The following is a 16,510-nucleotide window of genomic DNA, read 5'->3' as shown; positions in this document are numbered from 1 at the left end:
TATTAGTTTGTTTAACCTTTTAACAAATACATTGTTCTGATTTTGCTTTTTGTTTACTTAGTGGTTTGTCGTTTCTGTGATTAGTAATAACTGATTGTTTAATGTAAAGGCTTTTTTTAAAAAGCAAAATTAAAAATGAAGTGTTTTGAACCATTCCAGGTTAAGTTACCTAAACAGACTAAAACATTATGGTTTACCACCTTGTTAACAAAATGCCAGTTTAAAGGCTGCTTCTGCCTGAACTGTGAATTGAGTGTCAAACCACCTGAACTAAGGGCTGTTGCAGCACCAATTTTTTTTAATTGTTTTATTTTTGGTAATGTGTTATTTGCATTTTTGTGTTGATTTTTTTATGTTTTTGTTTTGGGAGAGAGCACAGTACTAGTGTTGCAGGTTAGATTCCCGTCAAGAGCTAAATTGCCACCATGGCCATATTGTTTTCACAAAAGGTGGTGAAACAGGTGGGCAAGATTTGCAATGAACTAACAATTCCTGTGAAATGTTACCATCTTTGTATGTTACAATGTTACAAATGGCTCATAAAAGAAAAAGTGGTTCCAGGAACACTAGCTTCCTGCTTCTTTTTATCAAAAAGTAATAAACTTGGCTAAAAATTCTATAAATTCTAAAAAAAGTAAGCAAGGATAAATACTTGTGCATAGAATTGTCATAGTTGGTATAAATGTGCAACTTAAAATGTGTAAGCAGGAAAAAAAAAGTGAGGAGTTTCCCCCCCCTCACCTTTACTCATTCTGGGCTTACAGCCAAAAAAGTGATAAGAGCTGGTTTCTAAACATCTTAGGAACATAATAATAACTGCAGTTTGGCATTTGGTTTATCTATAAATGAAGTGATTTGTAAGGTCTTAGCTTTGTTAACATCTGGAAGGACTAACTGTAATTTTTGCGACACCTAACTAAATAAGATATGTGAATCTTAATCTGGGACAGAGAATTTGCAAACCTTAAAATAATAGCTCAGTGCATCTTTTTTGTTCTATATGCTTAAACTTAAATAAGGGTTTTGTTTTCTAAATGTCATTTATGAACCAACCCAATACTAAGTGCATTTGGCCCTTAGGAGAGGGGTGTTGTGCAGAGGCCTAAACTCTAAGTTGTCCAAGAGAACAGAAAGTCCAACTCAGCCAATTACACAAATGTTGCTTATGAAAGTCAGCAAAAGTTGAAGATAATAAACTGCTACAAACTGAATGGTTTAGGTTAAAAACTATGATGAGGGGGTCTTCAAGGCTCCTGGTAAAGTCAAGGGTTTAATATGACAATGAGCTAAAAGATTCTAGAAATGGGGGGAAATGTTTATAGTTGAAATCACCAAAATGTGTTTTGATCAGTTAATGTTGATAGGCTGAGGCTTCGACCCCTTCTTGGACATTGTTTATCTGAGGGTCACTGAATGGGAGCAGGGGGGCACAGGGACTGGAAGGAACAAGTTTACTAGCATGGCTGCCACCCTCCCCCACCCCTCGCCATCTCGCCTGGGATCCACTTTGACACCCTTTGACTTTTGTTGTCTTGATCCTGAGAGATATCCTGAAAAGACTGAGCCAGAGAGGGGACTCAGATGAAATCACCACCTCCAACACTTTTAGCTAATCCTGAACGACACCTGGGATGTGAGACTTGGGTTTCTGCCATTCATCCCCTTCCTCATGTGTCATGTTCCTTCCCCACCCTATTTCTTTTCTTTCTTAACTCTCTCCTGTTGCCTTTTCTCTAATAAGAGTCAGACTTAACTGGCTAAGACAACTCCATCTTTTGTAATACTGCTGAGAGCCTGTGACAAGAGTGACAGTTAAAAGCAATGCATTGAACAACCTGATACTGGTACAAGTTTGCCAGGTCTCAGAGTGCCTGATAAGATCATGTGCTAGATCCATGTTTTTCCAGCAATGAGATGCAAGTGAGAGTCAGCACCAAACACAGAAGCTAACATTTCTCTTTGCTATTCATTTTCTTTCCCCTTTTGTGTGTGTGTTTGGTTTTGTCTTAAATGAAACTGGACAGGACTTCTGTTTCCCCAAAAGGACAGTTTTTACCACCTCAAATAACAACACAAAAACTGTCAAACAAGGGGTTTCCTAATAAAATCTTTCTGCAGTTAAAGGGTAAGGATATAAGAGATATTGTTAAAATGAAAGCTTTACTTAATATTTTAGATTTAAAATGCTCAAATCCTTCCTTTTTTGTATCTTTAATAAAGAGTTTAAAAGCTTTTAAATGATCCTTGTTACAGTAGGAATAAGACTGTAGGAATTAACTTTAATGCTGTAACAGTAAACAAGGTTTTCATTAACATCTTGTTCTTTGTTATGTCTGAGACACCCTTTTTCAGCACAACAAACCTTTAAACTTTGTAACACGGTTTCCTACTACTCTATTATAGTGCAACTCCCCATAGCTATATCCACATTGGAATAAGATTTTTTTTATCTGAGCATATCATTTAGTGTAGATACAGAGTACATTGTCTAGCTATAACTATAATTCAAATGTAATTGTTGATTATTAAATGAACAGGTGTTGACTGTCTATCCCAAAAGACACACATACATAGATTCATAGATTCTAGGACTGGAAGGGACTGGAGTCCTAGGGGGCGCTCCGGCTGGAGCACAGCCCGATTCCTGGGCATTTGTTAAAGCCGGCCCTGGTCAGGGGACAGGGAGGGGGGGGTTGGATGGGTTGGGAGTTCTGGGGGTCCTGTCAGGGGGTGGGGAGCAGTTGGATAGGGCATGGGAGTCCTGGGGGTATGTCTGGGGGCGGGGATGTGAATATGGGGTGGGGGTGTGGATAAGGGTCGGGGCAGTCAGGGGACAGGTAGGGTCCTAGGGGGGCAGTTAGGGTGGGGGGTTCTCAGGAGGGGGCAGTCAGGGGACAAGAAGCAGGGAGGCTTAGATATGGGGTGGAGTCCTAGGGGGCAGGTAGTGGCAGGAGTCCCAGAATGGGGCAGTCAGGGGACAAGGAGCGGGAGGGGTTGGTGGTTCTGAGGGGGGCAGTCAGGGGGTGGGAAGTGGGAGGGAGTGGATGGGGGTGGGGCAGGGCAGGGGCGGGGCCAGAGCGGGGCTCTTCCCCCCCCCCCCCGTCCTCTTTTTTGATTGTGGAAATATGGTAACCCTACAATTATATTAGCTATGCTTTGGATTCTCAGATTTTCTATTTCTTCAGTGAAACCAGCCATTTTAGCTCAAAGCGCTCAAAACTATAGCATGAAGCATTAAAAGTAGCCAGGTCTTTAGCTGTCTACTGCTCTGGGACCTTCACTGAGAACATAAAATTTAATATACTTGTAGAGTATGTTAGATCGGGTCTAGCATTTCAGAGATGATAGGTAAAATCAGAGCCGCCAAATAGCAACAAATAGCTATTTTAATGGGAATAGTTTTTAATACATGTATTTGTATAACATAATGCATAGAGGGATGATATAATGATACCTACATCTAGAGAAGGAGCTGTAGCCATCAGAGTTGGCATGGCAGAACTGACAGGGCCCCCTGACCTATGCAGTGGCAGATTAGCCACCGTGCCAACAAGACCCATGCCCAGGGTCCCTGGCCAATTGGGGGCCCCTGCACCCTGACACGGTCTTCCCACCCAGCACCCCTGCCAGGGAGCGGGGTCGAGGCACGGGAGCTTGCCCCGCTCTGCCCAGCACTCCTGCCGGGAAGCGGTGCAAGCCCCTGCACCCCAACCCCACTCCCCAGCAGGAGTGCCGGGCGGGGGGGACTGCAGGTGGAAGGAGAGGGAGGGGCCCCAGTTGCTGTGGCTCAGGACCCCACAAACCCCTAATCTGCACCTGGACCTATGGCAGCCCATCCTAGTAAAAGTGTTTGCTATCATTTAATTTCAGTGCTTTTGACAAGCAGTGGCACAGTTCAGTGGGGCTCAGCTTATAAATGTCATCAGGTTACTTTTAAATCTCAGACAAGATAACTCCTACTGTTCACTAGTTGTAGCCATTTAGTCAGAGATTCCAAAGTCTGTGTTTGTCTCCATCCATAGGCTCTCTGCTATGCATAAGATATGATGATGTGGTATTACATACAGATTTTAGCAACATACATTTGGGACTGTCATTATTTACTTCCTGTGAAACTATGAGTGGATCATGTCAGACATTCCAATTGTGTGCCAATAAAACATTTCAACCACAATACACCACCTTGCATTCTGTACATACCATATTTCACCACAAAATTATTTCGGAAATTTTAGTTTTTAAAAACTATATTGATATTATTCTTTCTATCCCTCAACTTACCCAGTATCACAAGTCCAGTCATCCAGATGTTCCAAGGGAGAGGAAAATAACAAACATTACTCTGGCAGAATTTATTTTGTTTGTTTGGCAGCTGTTTGAAGCTACTCAGTTTTGGAATGTCAAAAGTAGCTCCAGTGAAAACAGGGTACAGGGTAAAAGTGTAGGGGATAGAATCAAAGGTGCATGACCAATACAATTTATCCCATGAATCTGCAATTTTTCACATAGAGAGCACAACTGCATGTGTGTCACACAGTGTGTGATACATAAGCAAACTGCAAGAATTCTTTTATAAGTTCTGTCTCTTGAAAACTGCTATAAGTACTTCTACATAGTCTAGAAGACCAACAACAATCAGTATATTCCAGCATTTCAGTGTAATGCTCCTGGGAAATAAGACATTTTAGAAGGGTATTGAAAACATTGAAAGGGGAAAACATAATCAACGGGCAAACGTGTGACTATTGTAACTGTGCAATTAATGTAACAACCTTACTTCTGGCCAGAAAAAGAGAGATCTCAGGAGTGAGCAAAATAGAAAGGGAACATATAGTACTTTGTTACTGTATTAATGCCTCTCAGCTTAGAGAGGATTGATTTCAGTGCCATGAAGCAGATTGTTGTTCATTGTTGGGGAGAATTTGATGTTACAAGGTAAGGTAGGATGTTGTCTGTCTGTTTATGCTACATACAAGTTCTTATCAGTGAATGCTTATGAGTGCTCATACTTTTAAACAAAGGTAGACCCAGCTATATGCAGGCAACTTCCAGAATCCCCATCTCGGTCACCCTGAGGTAGGGTTGCCAAAATCATATTTAAAAAATACAGGACAGACCTCAATTATCTCCAATCTTGAATTGAAGCTGTGAGGGCAAGTCCCTTTTTTCCCTCTCCCATGCTTCCTAGGGTTTCTCTTTCTTCAGCTCTAGATGCTGCAGAGAACCCAGGGCCAGCAGCCACTGCAATTCCTGTTCAGGTTCTGCATGGGAGCCTGGAGCCAAGTTGGAGGTTGCAGTTGCTAGTCTTTGCCTGCTGCAGTGCTGTGTGCCCTGTTGGGGATGTTGGAAGAGACTTTGCGAGTGGGGAGGCTACACCCCAAGAGTACTGACCACCTTGCCAGACAGAGTCCCTTCCTGACCCTGGTCCTTCAGCACAGCTCCAGGGCACGCAGCCCCATCCACTTGCCCTGACAGACAGAGCCTGTGCAGGGAAACCAAATGGGGCCACGCTCAAGGGCTGGATTCAGTAAGGGGCCCTGTGCAACAGGGGGCCAGCACTCATGGGTACATCTTTCCACCATCTTTCCACTCCTGACCCTGGCCTTGAGCGTGGCCCCGTCTGCTTTCCCTGCACAGCACTGAAGGGCCAGAGTCGGGAGGGGAGTGGAAAGATGCATCCCTGAGTACTGGCCCCCTGCTATTGAAATACAGGATAAAAGGCATCCTGTACTGATTTAGTACGGGACAGGCCATCTTCTATTTAAATACAGGACGTTCCTTGTAATACAGGACTGTTAGCAGCTTAGCAACCCTCCCCTGAGCAGCCACCAGGGAAAGGTGCTTCCATTGCAATCCTTGCAGGTTTCCAACCAGGCACCCCACTGCCATAGAACAAAGGCTTCCCCCACTGGTTGCCCTATCACCTTCTAGTCAGCTTCCAAAAGAGCAGCAGCAGATTGATTACACGGCTCTCAGCTGACCTGTTTCTGTTCAGCAGATTCATGACAGTATACATATACCCAAAGAATATCATCACCATTAAATTACTAAGTTAAATACTATAAGTTGTTTATGGGTGGCCTTATTCTCACATGCAAATAAACTATAATTACTTCTAAGTACAGGATAATAATAATTACTTCTAAGTGTAAGCAACCTATTTTTAATATTGTCTTGTTATTTCAATTATTACAAGGTAACTTCTGATGATTGATAAGACTATGAAAGACATAGCAAGTCTGAGCACATCAGACAGAATCCCTAGTCTTTTTCTTTTTTAAATACTTCACCAGTGACTGATTTACTAATTATAAAAAATACAGTTCTGAGTCAGGTCAGTTTTTGGTATAACAACTTCGAAAGGGTCCTTTTAATTACCAAATGGCTTTAAGACCCTCTGTGGACACAAAGCGAACCTTTACAATCATCAGTCTGATTTTGCAAACATGGTATGTATTCCTAGTAAGTCAAAGGTGCAACTGTCTTACTATTTTTTTTAACTTCACTTGCATAGAGTTCACTGCATAGTCCAGATAGTGCTTTTCTTAGTGAATTTTTGCACTTTCCTGGTCAATAAACATAGTTGACCATTGATCTTGAGTGCGTAAAGCAAATGAGGGACAGATGTAATCTCCCAGAAATACATTATTGTGTAACACTGCTTAACTAGCAGTTCAGATGCTATGGATGTGTAAAGACAAATTAGGAAGTACTACCTCTCTCTCGGGGGTTCACTTCTAGACCTTGATGAAGCCTGCTTTTGTTCCAGGCCCATAGCTTGCTGTGATAATTCTGCTCCTTTCCTCCTGTCAGACTGCACACTGGAAGAAGAGATTTCCTGTGATGAGGCAGCTGCTGTACTTAAGGGAGTTTGAGATCTGGAACGCTCCTGAAGCCTTGCTTTCTTTTCTCTAGGTGCATCAGAACTTCCACCAGTAGCTGTATCACTCAGTGCTCCATCCTGACTGCTTGGCGGCTGTGGACCACTTCCAAAAAACCATGCTCCAGACTTTGTTAAGATTTCTTGTTGCTTTCGACATAAATTGCATACCCACATAACCTAGTTGAAGATAAAAAGATCTGTGTAAGTATCCTCTAAACTCTAATATATTTCCTTGTTTTATAAGTGTTCAAACATAGTATTTTTTTAATTGGATGAAGTTTGTGCTCATGACAGTGCTCATAGTATGCTCACAAAAGTGAGAATCACTCTACTACTAGGGCCAAGCATACTGCAGGCAGGTGCTTCCACAATGTTCTGTCAATGTATCTCAATCTTAATCTGTTATCTCAGTGCTGGGCCTCTTTCGAGTAAAGACTAACAAAATGGTGTGGAGGGGTTATGCAGGTTGTTGGTGTTTAGTAGATTTTTTTAGTGCGGACAAACATTAGAATGGGATTATCAAACTAATGTTCACTGGTGACGTGACCTGAAATGAACTTGAACTCGGGATTGTAAAACTCAAGCCAGTTAACTTCTCCCTTCCAATCACTACTATGAACTATTAAAGAAATAGGTATTGTTACAGAATTTCTCCTTAATATTTTCTTCCCACATAACAATGTCAAATCTCAGGCAGTTTTTCAAAATGAATTAATTACGTACTGTGAATACTTTCAACTACACCAAACACAACTACTTACCAATGTTGTAAACTCCAGGCCTAAAGAAATATACTGATATGTAACTAAATACAATAATGAAATGAAAAATTGTGTACAGTATTTTAAGAAACCAGAAAATCTTCCTTATTAGCTAAAGATGAAAGATCAAACATCTGCATCATTGAGAAATGACCATGTGCTAAATCTCTCAGTTACATTTAAAAAAAGGCCAAGCGTTCCAGTCCCTGGTGGTCACCATTAAACTGTGTACATATATGGGTTACTTTTTCCTCCAGCAGCACTGAAAACCACAGCACACACAATAAGGCCCATTAAGGCATAGGTGTTTTACAGGGAATGAGGGCCAGCAGGTACTGTAAGAAAAGATGGTAAGAGAAAAATGCGAGCTGAATAGGGAAAGTAAAGTGAATGCAAATTTAAAAAAAAAAACAATAATTAGGGAAAGAAGAGGATACTTTGAACAAAGAAGACTGACGTGGAAAAGGGGAGAATAGGGAAGATAGACAGTTTCATCAGACATAGAAAGAAAAAAGGGGAAAAGAAATTATGGAAACCAATTACAGAAGCAACAAAGAAAAGTTATGCAAGTTTAATAACAACTAGAATAGAAGCATAAATGAAGTTGTGAAACAAGAAAGAAAAGAAAGTGAAAAATATTTTTCAAATATTGTCTGTGTGTAAAAGTACAGATACACCACACAATATTTAACATAAAAAGGATTTGAAGAAACAATAATAATTTTTCAGGAAAAACTGGAGAATGGAACAGAGTTTTGGCTGTGACAATACCAAGAACTGAGGAATAGTTCTTTGCATACCAGAAACAAAGGCATTTCATATAGCACAAAGAAAAAGAATCTTCAGACGTTTTATACAGTAAGCATAATTCAGATTTGTTAAAAGGATTCTAAAATGGGTTATCACTTTAGATCATAAAGAATACATCAGAACTTACAAATAGTATGTAAGTTCTACACAAGTTGACTAAACTGTCAGGAAAAAAATATCAAACTCTCTTTTTATCCATAGCCATATCTATAATGTGCCTGTATCCAACATCAGAAATAGGCTATTTTTTTCCCTTTCAAGGAAGATATTAAAATATTTTTAATTACCGTACTTCAAAAAAGAATCTAATCAAAAGTTACAATTACTGTAGCAGTGGTGCAAACATATACTGTGTTAAAAATAGAAACAATCTTCAACAGATGATAGGAATGGCAGCTTCTCCTTTAAAACAAATGGTAGACATTTTTAAAACCTGCCTTTGATATTATAATGTCTTATTTTCTTCACCTGGGATATTTTGATTTTGAAATAGAGGAACTGAATATGCGTGTGGTCATGCAAAATAAGTTTAAAATGTAGACTAGATTAACCAGGAAGAAACATTTTAAAATGTGTATATGAACTTGAATGTGATTGCTAACCGGTCAGGCAGTAGCCACCTGGTAATAAATATATATATATATATGTCTTGCTCGCTCACTCTTTGGTGTATATAGTCATTAGCCAAAAGCTATTAAATCAATAGCTCACAGAAAGGTTTAAAAAGCTGTTGTCCAAAAGCTGATAAGAACTGGAGTTTTTTTTAAATCCAGTATTAGTTAACATGTTGCCTTATATCTTCAGACAAAAACTGGCAAATTTCAAAATAAAATGCAATATTTTTGCAAAATTCTTTCAAGTTCTGAATGTTGTTTTGTTAAGGATATGAGTTCTTTTAATCAAAATTCAAAACAAGTTATTTTGTAGATAACTAGAATAAGCTTGAAATTGTAATCAAATTCTCAAACATACACATATTAACATTTTAAAATGTGAAGCTGGTAACTCTGTCAACAATATCATTCACAATTTCTTATATATACAACCTAAGTGTACCTATAAGATCAAAAAATATGCAATAAACTTTTTCCTGTGAATTTACTAACAAACTTACCCAATCTCCTTTTATTTTGTTATTGCAAATATTTGTTATGGACAAAATTATTCAACCTAAACAACTGGGAGTAGTTAAGGCAGAAGCAGACACAGAAATAAATACAGGATACAAAAGGGAGAAGTACTAGATGTGAAATTACAATAGAACATATCCCCACACCAGTCTTTCAACACTACAGCTTGAACATAACATACACATCAAGCACCACAGATTATATATGTAGGAAATCTGCATTATACTCACAAAGAAGCTACACTACATCTCTGTTTAGGATTCTCTTCAGGACTTAGCTATTAAATGCTATGTTTGCCTTGAGCTATATTCAGTCCAAAGGGAAAAATGACAAAAGCTTTTCTTTAAGAAGGAAATAAAAAAAATGAGGTGATATAACAGTTTCAGTAAGAAAGCTGTTTATTGAAAAACATTTTTAGAGAAGTATGTGGAGCAAGCAGTCTAGCAGCATGCGGGAATTATATCCTGATTGAATATTCTGGGATGTGTTCCAAACCAATCTAAACTAAAGCAGGTCTGTGTAATAACTTATCTTAACAATCCACAGATGTTAGGCAACCAAACACACACTCTGATGAAGGATTACAGTGCTCTAATGTGGCTTCTGGACCTCCATGCGATGCATCAGGAAAATGAAGTAAGGTAGATAATTTTATTCTGATCTATCATTAACAAAATATTTTCAGTTCTTTCTTCTCTGTTTAGTGAGTCCTGATGCAGCATTACAGTAGGTCATTCTAGAAACGCATAGACAATTTTTTCTATATACCTGTGTAAGGCAACAGTCACATACATGTCTACACATGGAGCTATTAGAGCCAAATAGCCAGGACTATAAGGGGCACCCTTTTTCAAAAAGTTAATATTAATTATTAATATATTATAATTAATATTAATTATTTAATTGGAAAAACTGCATTTTCACAGCACAGCACAAGAGTCCTGTGCTTTACTGCTATGTCACAAAAATAATGTGACACACCGGATTCAACGGAGGTGGGTTAATGATTCCCCTGCAGATTCACGTAGAAAACTTTATGGGCTTAGTGGAAACATGCTTTTTGGGCAGTAGGACTCCATGCTTCACATCCCTCATGTGGAATGTGTATGGGCATTCATTCACAAACATAAAGATATGCCTCACACTTACTCTTACAGGCATTGCTGAAAGTGATCCATTATGGGTAGGAACAGTATTCCTGTACTAAATAACATGAAATTCCAACTTGAACATATCCGTATTATGCAATATATGTACCACAATATACAACATAAATAAGCATTTTCACTTACAAAACTATGAATTCTGCGTTATGATTACACTTTTCCATGCAATAATATTAGCAGAGAGAAAAAGCTTTCTTTAATTCTACTGTAATTTCCATTATTACTTCCTATCCCATGAGCAGGAGGAAGTAAAAATGATGTTAGAAGGAAATTTAACTTCTACCCCAAATTTAGAGCCAGATGTTGGAAGCCTCAATCAGGCAAAACGCCCATTGAAGTCAATGCAAGTTTTGTCTAGACCAGATGTGCAAGTGTCTAGCATCACTTTGATGCAGAAGAAAAGTCTTTAAAACTTTGTTAGAAAACTTAGAGTATCTACACTGGTAGGCCATGAGTTATTAATGATAGTGCTCCATTCTCTGGACTGTGATTTTCTTCCATCTATTTTGTTTTGGAGGATTGATCCTAATAAACAGAGGCACATCTATTTAAGTCTGTCTCAACATAACTGCACAATAACGTTAACACTCTTTTGAGCCACTTCTTCCATCCACTTCAAGAAGACAGTTGTCCAGGCCCTAGTCCTGTAAGCAGATCCTTTCCTCTGCATGAAGCCCCACTGACGTCAATGGATCTCAGCAACCAACACAAGAGTCCACCCACATGGATCTGATTGCAGGACTGGGGCCAGTTTTTTGCTTTATGAAACTTCATTTGCTGGAATCAAGTTAAATCAAAAATTATTTCATTTCACTGGGGCAACAACAAGTAGTGTTACAAAGTATATAGTATGTTAAACTGTGTGACAGTTATACGTACTATATTCATTCTGTTGCTATATCAAACTGAAATATGGTAATGCAACCTTAGCTATGGTTTCCCAACTGCTCCACTATAATAAAATCTCAAAATATGCAGCTGTAACTATGCCCAGGACTCCGTGTACTCTCCAAATCCACAGCCATGGAACAACCCAAAGAATCCAACCTCTCTTGCAGGTATGTGTTCCAGAACTCAAGCCTTCATTGATAAAACCTTCAAAACATAGAGGTTGTGGGCCAGATCCCATCCTTTGCTACGGCCCCTTGCCACTGCTCCAGAGGTGCAAATGGGCCATGAAGCTGGCCTAACTGGGCAGCTAAGGATTTGAGTGCTGTGACTCTGTGACTGGCCTCTTGTAGCTCAATTTAGAGGGCATGGCTGGAGGAGTGAGCTGCTGTGCTCAGGCTGATTCCTAGCTGACATAACAGGCTGAACCAGTTTTATGCCAGCCCCAGAGCTGTGACAGATCTGACAGACATACAGCCATATTATTGCTCTTCCTTCCCTTGAGTCCTGCGCTGAGCTCATTTTCACCAGACCCGAGGACTTGGGTTTAATTTTCCACTGCTTTGTGTCATCATTTATATCTATATAAAGTGGGTGTAAAATGCTACCAAATCAAAATTCTCCACCACACATCAGCAAAGCATTTTATACCCACCTACTATTCACTTTAGGAAAAAAGGGAAAAAATCAGACACTGTGGATATGTCCACACAGCAATTAAACGTCTGCAGCTGGCCTGCGTCAGCTGATTTGGGCTTGTGGGGCTCCGACTGCAGGGCTGTAAAACTGCAGTGTAGATGTTCGGACTTGGGCTGAAGCCCAGGTTCTGCCTCTGGGAACCTAACCCTTTTCAGGGTTTCCGAACCCAGGCACCAACTGACGCTCAGTCCTGAAGCCCAAGTCAGCTGACATGGGCCAGCCCTAGGTGTTTAATCGCTGTGTAAACATGCCATGGGTTTCTAGCCCTTATGGCTGCAAACAGTACTTTTAAGAGGTGAAGAGCCTATAGTCAATACAGGGATGTGAACAGTGTGAAACAATAGTTCATTCATCATTTTTTTTTTTTTTTTTTTTTTTTAATAATGGAGATATCCCATCTCCTAGAACTGGAAGGGACCTTGAAAGGTCATCGAGTCCAGCCCCCTGCCTTCACTAGCAGGACCAAGTACTGATTTTTGCCCCAGATCCCCAAGTGGCCCCCTCAAGGATTGAACTCACAACCCTGGGTTTAGCAGGCCAATGCTCAAACCACTGAGCTATCCCTCCCCCCCGCATCATAGGGTGTTAATTTTGAAAGCCGATAATGCTAATTTTACTGTCAACTCTGTTAACTATTTAATAGCTGATCATTTCAACATCCAACTAATACTCATCTCAGAAACGCAAATTGCATCTGCAGTGCCTTCCTTGGTACCAGAAGCCCCAACTGTCCCATACCCAGCTGCCAAAAAACCTCCTTCCTCCTGATAACTTCTATAAAGATTATACATTTTCAATACAAAATTCTGCAGCAAACTGAATATTAGAAATGATATGTCAGGAAAAAAAACAATTAAATTTAATAAAAAATCAACGGGAGTGATTACACTTATTAACATGTAGTGATTCTACTTACTTTCAGATTTCATTAAATAAAAAAATATTTTTAATGTATCTGTAAATGCTGCAGAATCTCCAGTCTGCTGGCCTGGATTGCTGCAAAAGGCAGGGATCTTGCCTCAGAATTTAGGTAATGCTAGTCCTAGAATACAGTGGACCTTCTGCATAGACATGAGGAATATTCTGACTCCGCTAATTATGCAGTTATACCATTTAAGACAGTGGTTCCCAAAGTGGGGTTCGCGAACCCCTGGGGGTTCGCAGAACATTACAGGGGGTTCGCAAGAAAAAATTCATTAATGGCGGCCAGAGGACCCCGGCATTGGAGGCAGCAGGGGGGACCTGGTTGCAGGACAGACAACCAGAGCCCCAGGGAGAGCAGGGCCGTGCAGTTGGGGCTGGCAGCCCAAGCCCTGCCCCCGTCAGCAGGGGAGCCGGCAGCCCAAGCCCCAGCGCTCCGGCGGGGATGGCAACCCCGAGCCCAAGGGAGAGCGGGGCCGGGCAGTTGGGGCTGGCAGCCCGAGCCCTGCCCCCGTCAGCGGGGGAGCCGGCAGCCCGAGCCCCAGCGCTCCGGCGGGGATGGCAACCCCGAGCCCAAGGGAGAGCAGGGCCGGGCACTTGGGGCTAGCAGCCCGAGCCCTGCCCCTGTCAGCGGGGGAGCCGGCAGCCCGAGCCCCAGGGAGAGCGGGGCCGGGCACTTGGGGCCGGCAGCCGGAGCCCTGCCCCTGTCAGCGGGGGATCCGGCAGCCCGACCCCCAGCACTCCGGCGGGGATGGCAACCCCGAGCCCCTTGAGAGCGGGGCCGGGCAGTTGGGGCCGGCAGCCCAAGCTCAGTGGAGCTCAGTTGACGGGGCGGTCAATGGGGTCCAGCAGCAGGAGCCCCAGGGAGTGTGGATCCAGCAGCCCAGGCCCTGGTGCGGGGCCAGTAGCCTGAGCCCTGTGGTGGGCAGGTTGGCAGCTGAGACCCCCAGACCTGCAGGTGGCAGCTTGGACTCCTGTCTTTGTCAGACAGGGGAAGTTGGCATGGAGGGCAGAGTTAGCAGGAGCAATGCTGTACGTGGGGGTGGTCCAAGCTAATTTGTCCCTCGCAGGACACCCTCCTAGGGAGAAACCTCGTGGCGGAAGAAAAGCTGTTTGCGAGCCAAACGAGCCGGAAGCACGTTGTAGCCAGTGTAGCAGTGTTAAGGTGCCTCTGTAATTGTCATTCTCTCTGGAGTGCTGTTTTGCTTCAGTGAGACTTGAGTGAATCTTCTCATTTTCTAGTTTGTTGGTTGTTAGCAGTCTCTCTGTGTTGTTTTTGTACACAAGTTCAATGGATAAGTGGCTGAAAAAGGAAAGTGTAGAGACACAAGAATCAGCTAGTGTTTCCTCAAGTCCACACTGTGGAAAATCTAAGTCTAATGATCATGATGGTTCTGGAAAGTCACTTACAAAGAAAAGAAAATATGATGATGATTATATAAAATATGGCTTTACATGCATTGGTGATCAAGAATGTCCAAAACCACTGTGTGTGATTTGTGGTGATGTTCTAGCAAACAGCAGCCTCAAACCTTCTCTACTTCGGCGCCATTTAGAAACTAGGCATCCTGCACAACTCGACAAGCCTGTTGATTTTTTTCAAGCGAAAATTAGCTGAGAGGAAACGTGACATTACCAGTTTTATATCCAAAGCAAGTACTGATAATGAAAATGCACTTGAAGCATCATACCATGTGAGCTACCGAGTAGCTAAAGCATCAGAAGCCCATACCATAGCAGAGAGCTTGATTGGTCCATGTATAAAAGACGTAGTTCATTGCAGGCTCGGAGAAAAGGCTGCAAAAAGGATTGACATGGTACCTTTGTCCAATAATTCGTTGTCACGAAGAATTAATGACATGTCAAATAACGTAGAGACCACAATTGTACAGAGTGTGAAAAATAGTCCATATTATGCTATACAGTTGGATGAATCAACTGATGTAGCTAATCTAGCTATTTTGCTATTGTTTGTACGTTATGTGAATGAAGGTCTGGTTGAAGAAGACTTGTTGTTTTGCCGACCACTGGAAGAACGTACAACTGGAGAAGATATCTTCAATCTGACTAATGCATATTTTCAAGGAAAGGAAATAGATTGGTCCCATTGCCTAGGCATTTGCACTGATGGGGCCACATCAATGATGGGGAAGTATACTGGATTTGTAGCTCGAACAAAAAAGGTTGCATCAAAAGTCTCTTGGACTCATTGCAGCATCCATAGACAAGCCCTCGCAACAAAACACATGCCTGAGGGACTGAAGGAAGTGCTGGACAATGCAGTGAAAATGGTGAATTTCATAAAATCACGGCCAGCAAATTCCAGAATATTTCACGTACTTTGTGAAGAAATGGGTAGTATACACGATTGTCTGTTGACCCATACTGAAGTTAGATGGCTCTCATGGGGCAAAATCCTGGTGCGCTTGTTTGAGCTTAGAACGGAAATCCTAGTTTTTTTCAACAGCCACCCTTTCCACCTTGCCAGCTGTATGGAAAATAATGTCTGGCTCCAGAGCCTAGCTTATTTAGCAGATATTTTCTCAAGAATTAATGACCTAAATTTATCTCTTCAAGGTCTCAATATAACAGTTTTCAATGTGCAAGACCGAGTTGAATCCATGATAAAGAAGTTGCAGTTCTGGGAAAGTTGTTTGGAAAACAATCAAACTGAGTGTTTCAGTAATCTTCATGACTTCCTGGCAGAACATAAACTTCAGTTGGATCAGTGCACTAAAACCAATATAACTGCACACCTAAAAGGACTTTGCACAACATTCAGGGATTACTTTCCAGCTATATCAGGCGATAATGACTGGATTTGCAACCCTTTTGATGATACTACTTTCTCAACACAGATATTGAACACTGAGGAAAAAGAGAAATTGATTGAGATCTCCTGTGATTACGAACTGAGAAGGAGTTTCAGAAATCTGTCATTGATCAACTTTTGGCTGAGTTTAAGAAACGAGTACCCCCTTCTGGCAGAAAAAGCTGCTGCAGTTTTGTTACCATTTTCAACAACATACTTATGCGAGAAAGTGTTTTCCTCGTACGCACATCTGAAAACGAAATACAGAAACAGACTTGATGCCGAACCAGACCTGAGACTTTATCTTTCTCCAAAGGTTCCGGACTTCAAAGAGCTATGCAGAGCAAAGCAAGTGCATCCATCACACTGAGGAAATTTAAATTTAAAACCCTGGAAATATTCATTTTTAGAAGGGGGTTCACGAGATTTCACAATTTAGA

The 16,510-nt window shown here is 41.4% G+C and overlaps 1 protein-coding gene across 3 annotated transcripts in view; it reads right to left on the bottom strand.

Moving 5' to 3' along the window:
• The window catches only part of RIMS1 (regulating synaptic membrane exocytosis 1), a 487,540-nt gene that overhangs the window by 272,973 nt on the left and 198,057 nt on the right, over positions 1–16,510 (bottom strand). For all 3 annotated transcript variants that reach the window (XM_065400580.1, XM_065400581.1, XM_065400582.1), the window contains one exon: positions 6,717–7,060. In XM_065400580.1, the coding sequence (XP_065256652.1) occupies positions 6,717–7,060 (344 nt within the window). The remainder of the gene's footprint in view (positions 1–6,716; positions 7,061–16,510) is intronic.

This window comes from Emys orbicularis, chromosome 3 (assembly GCF_028017835.1).
Source record: "Emys orbicularis isolate rEmyOrb1 chromosome 3, rEmyOrb1.hap1, whole genome shotgun sequence".
NCBI lineage: Eukaryota > Metazoa > Chordata > Testudines > Emydidae > Emys > Emys orbicularis.
Note: the sequence above shows the minus strand (reverse complement) of the source record. Positions and strands in the feature narration are given on the sequence as shown.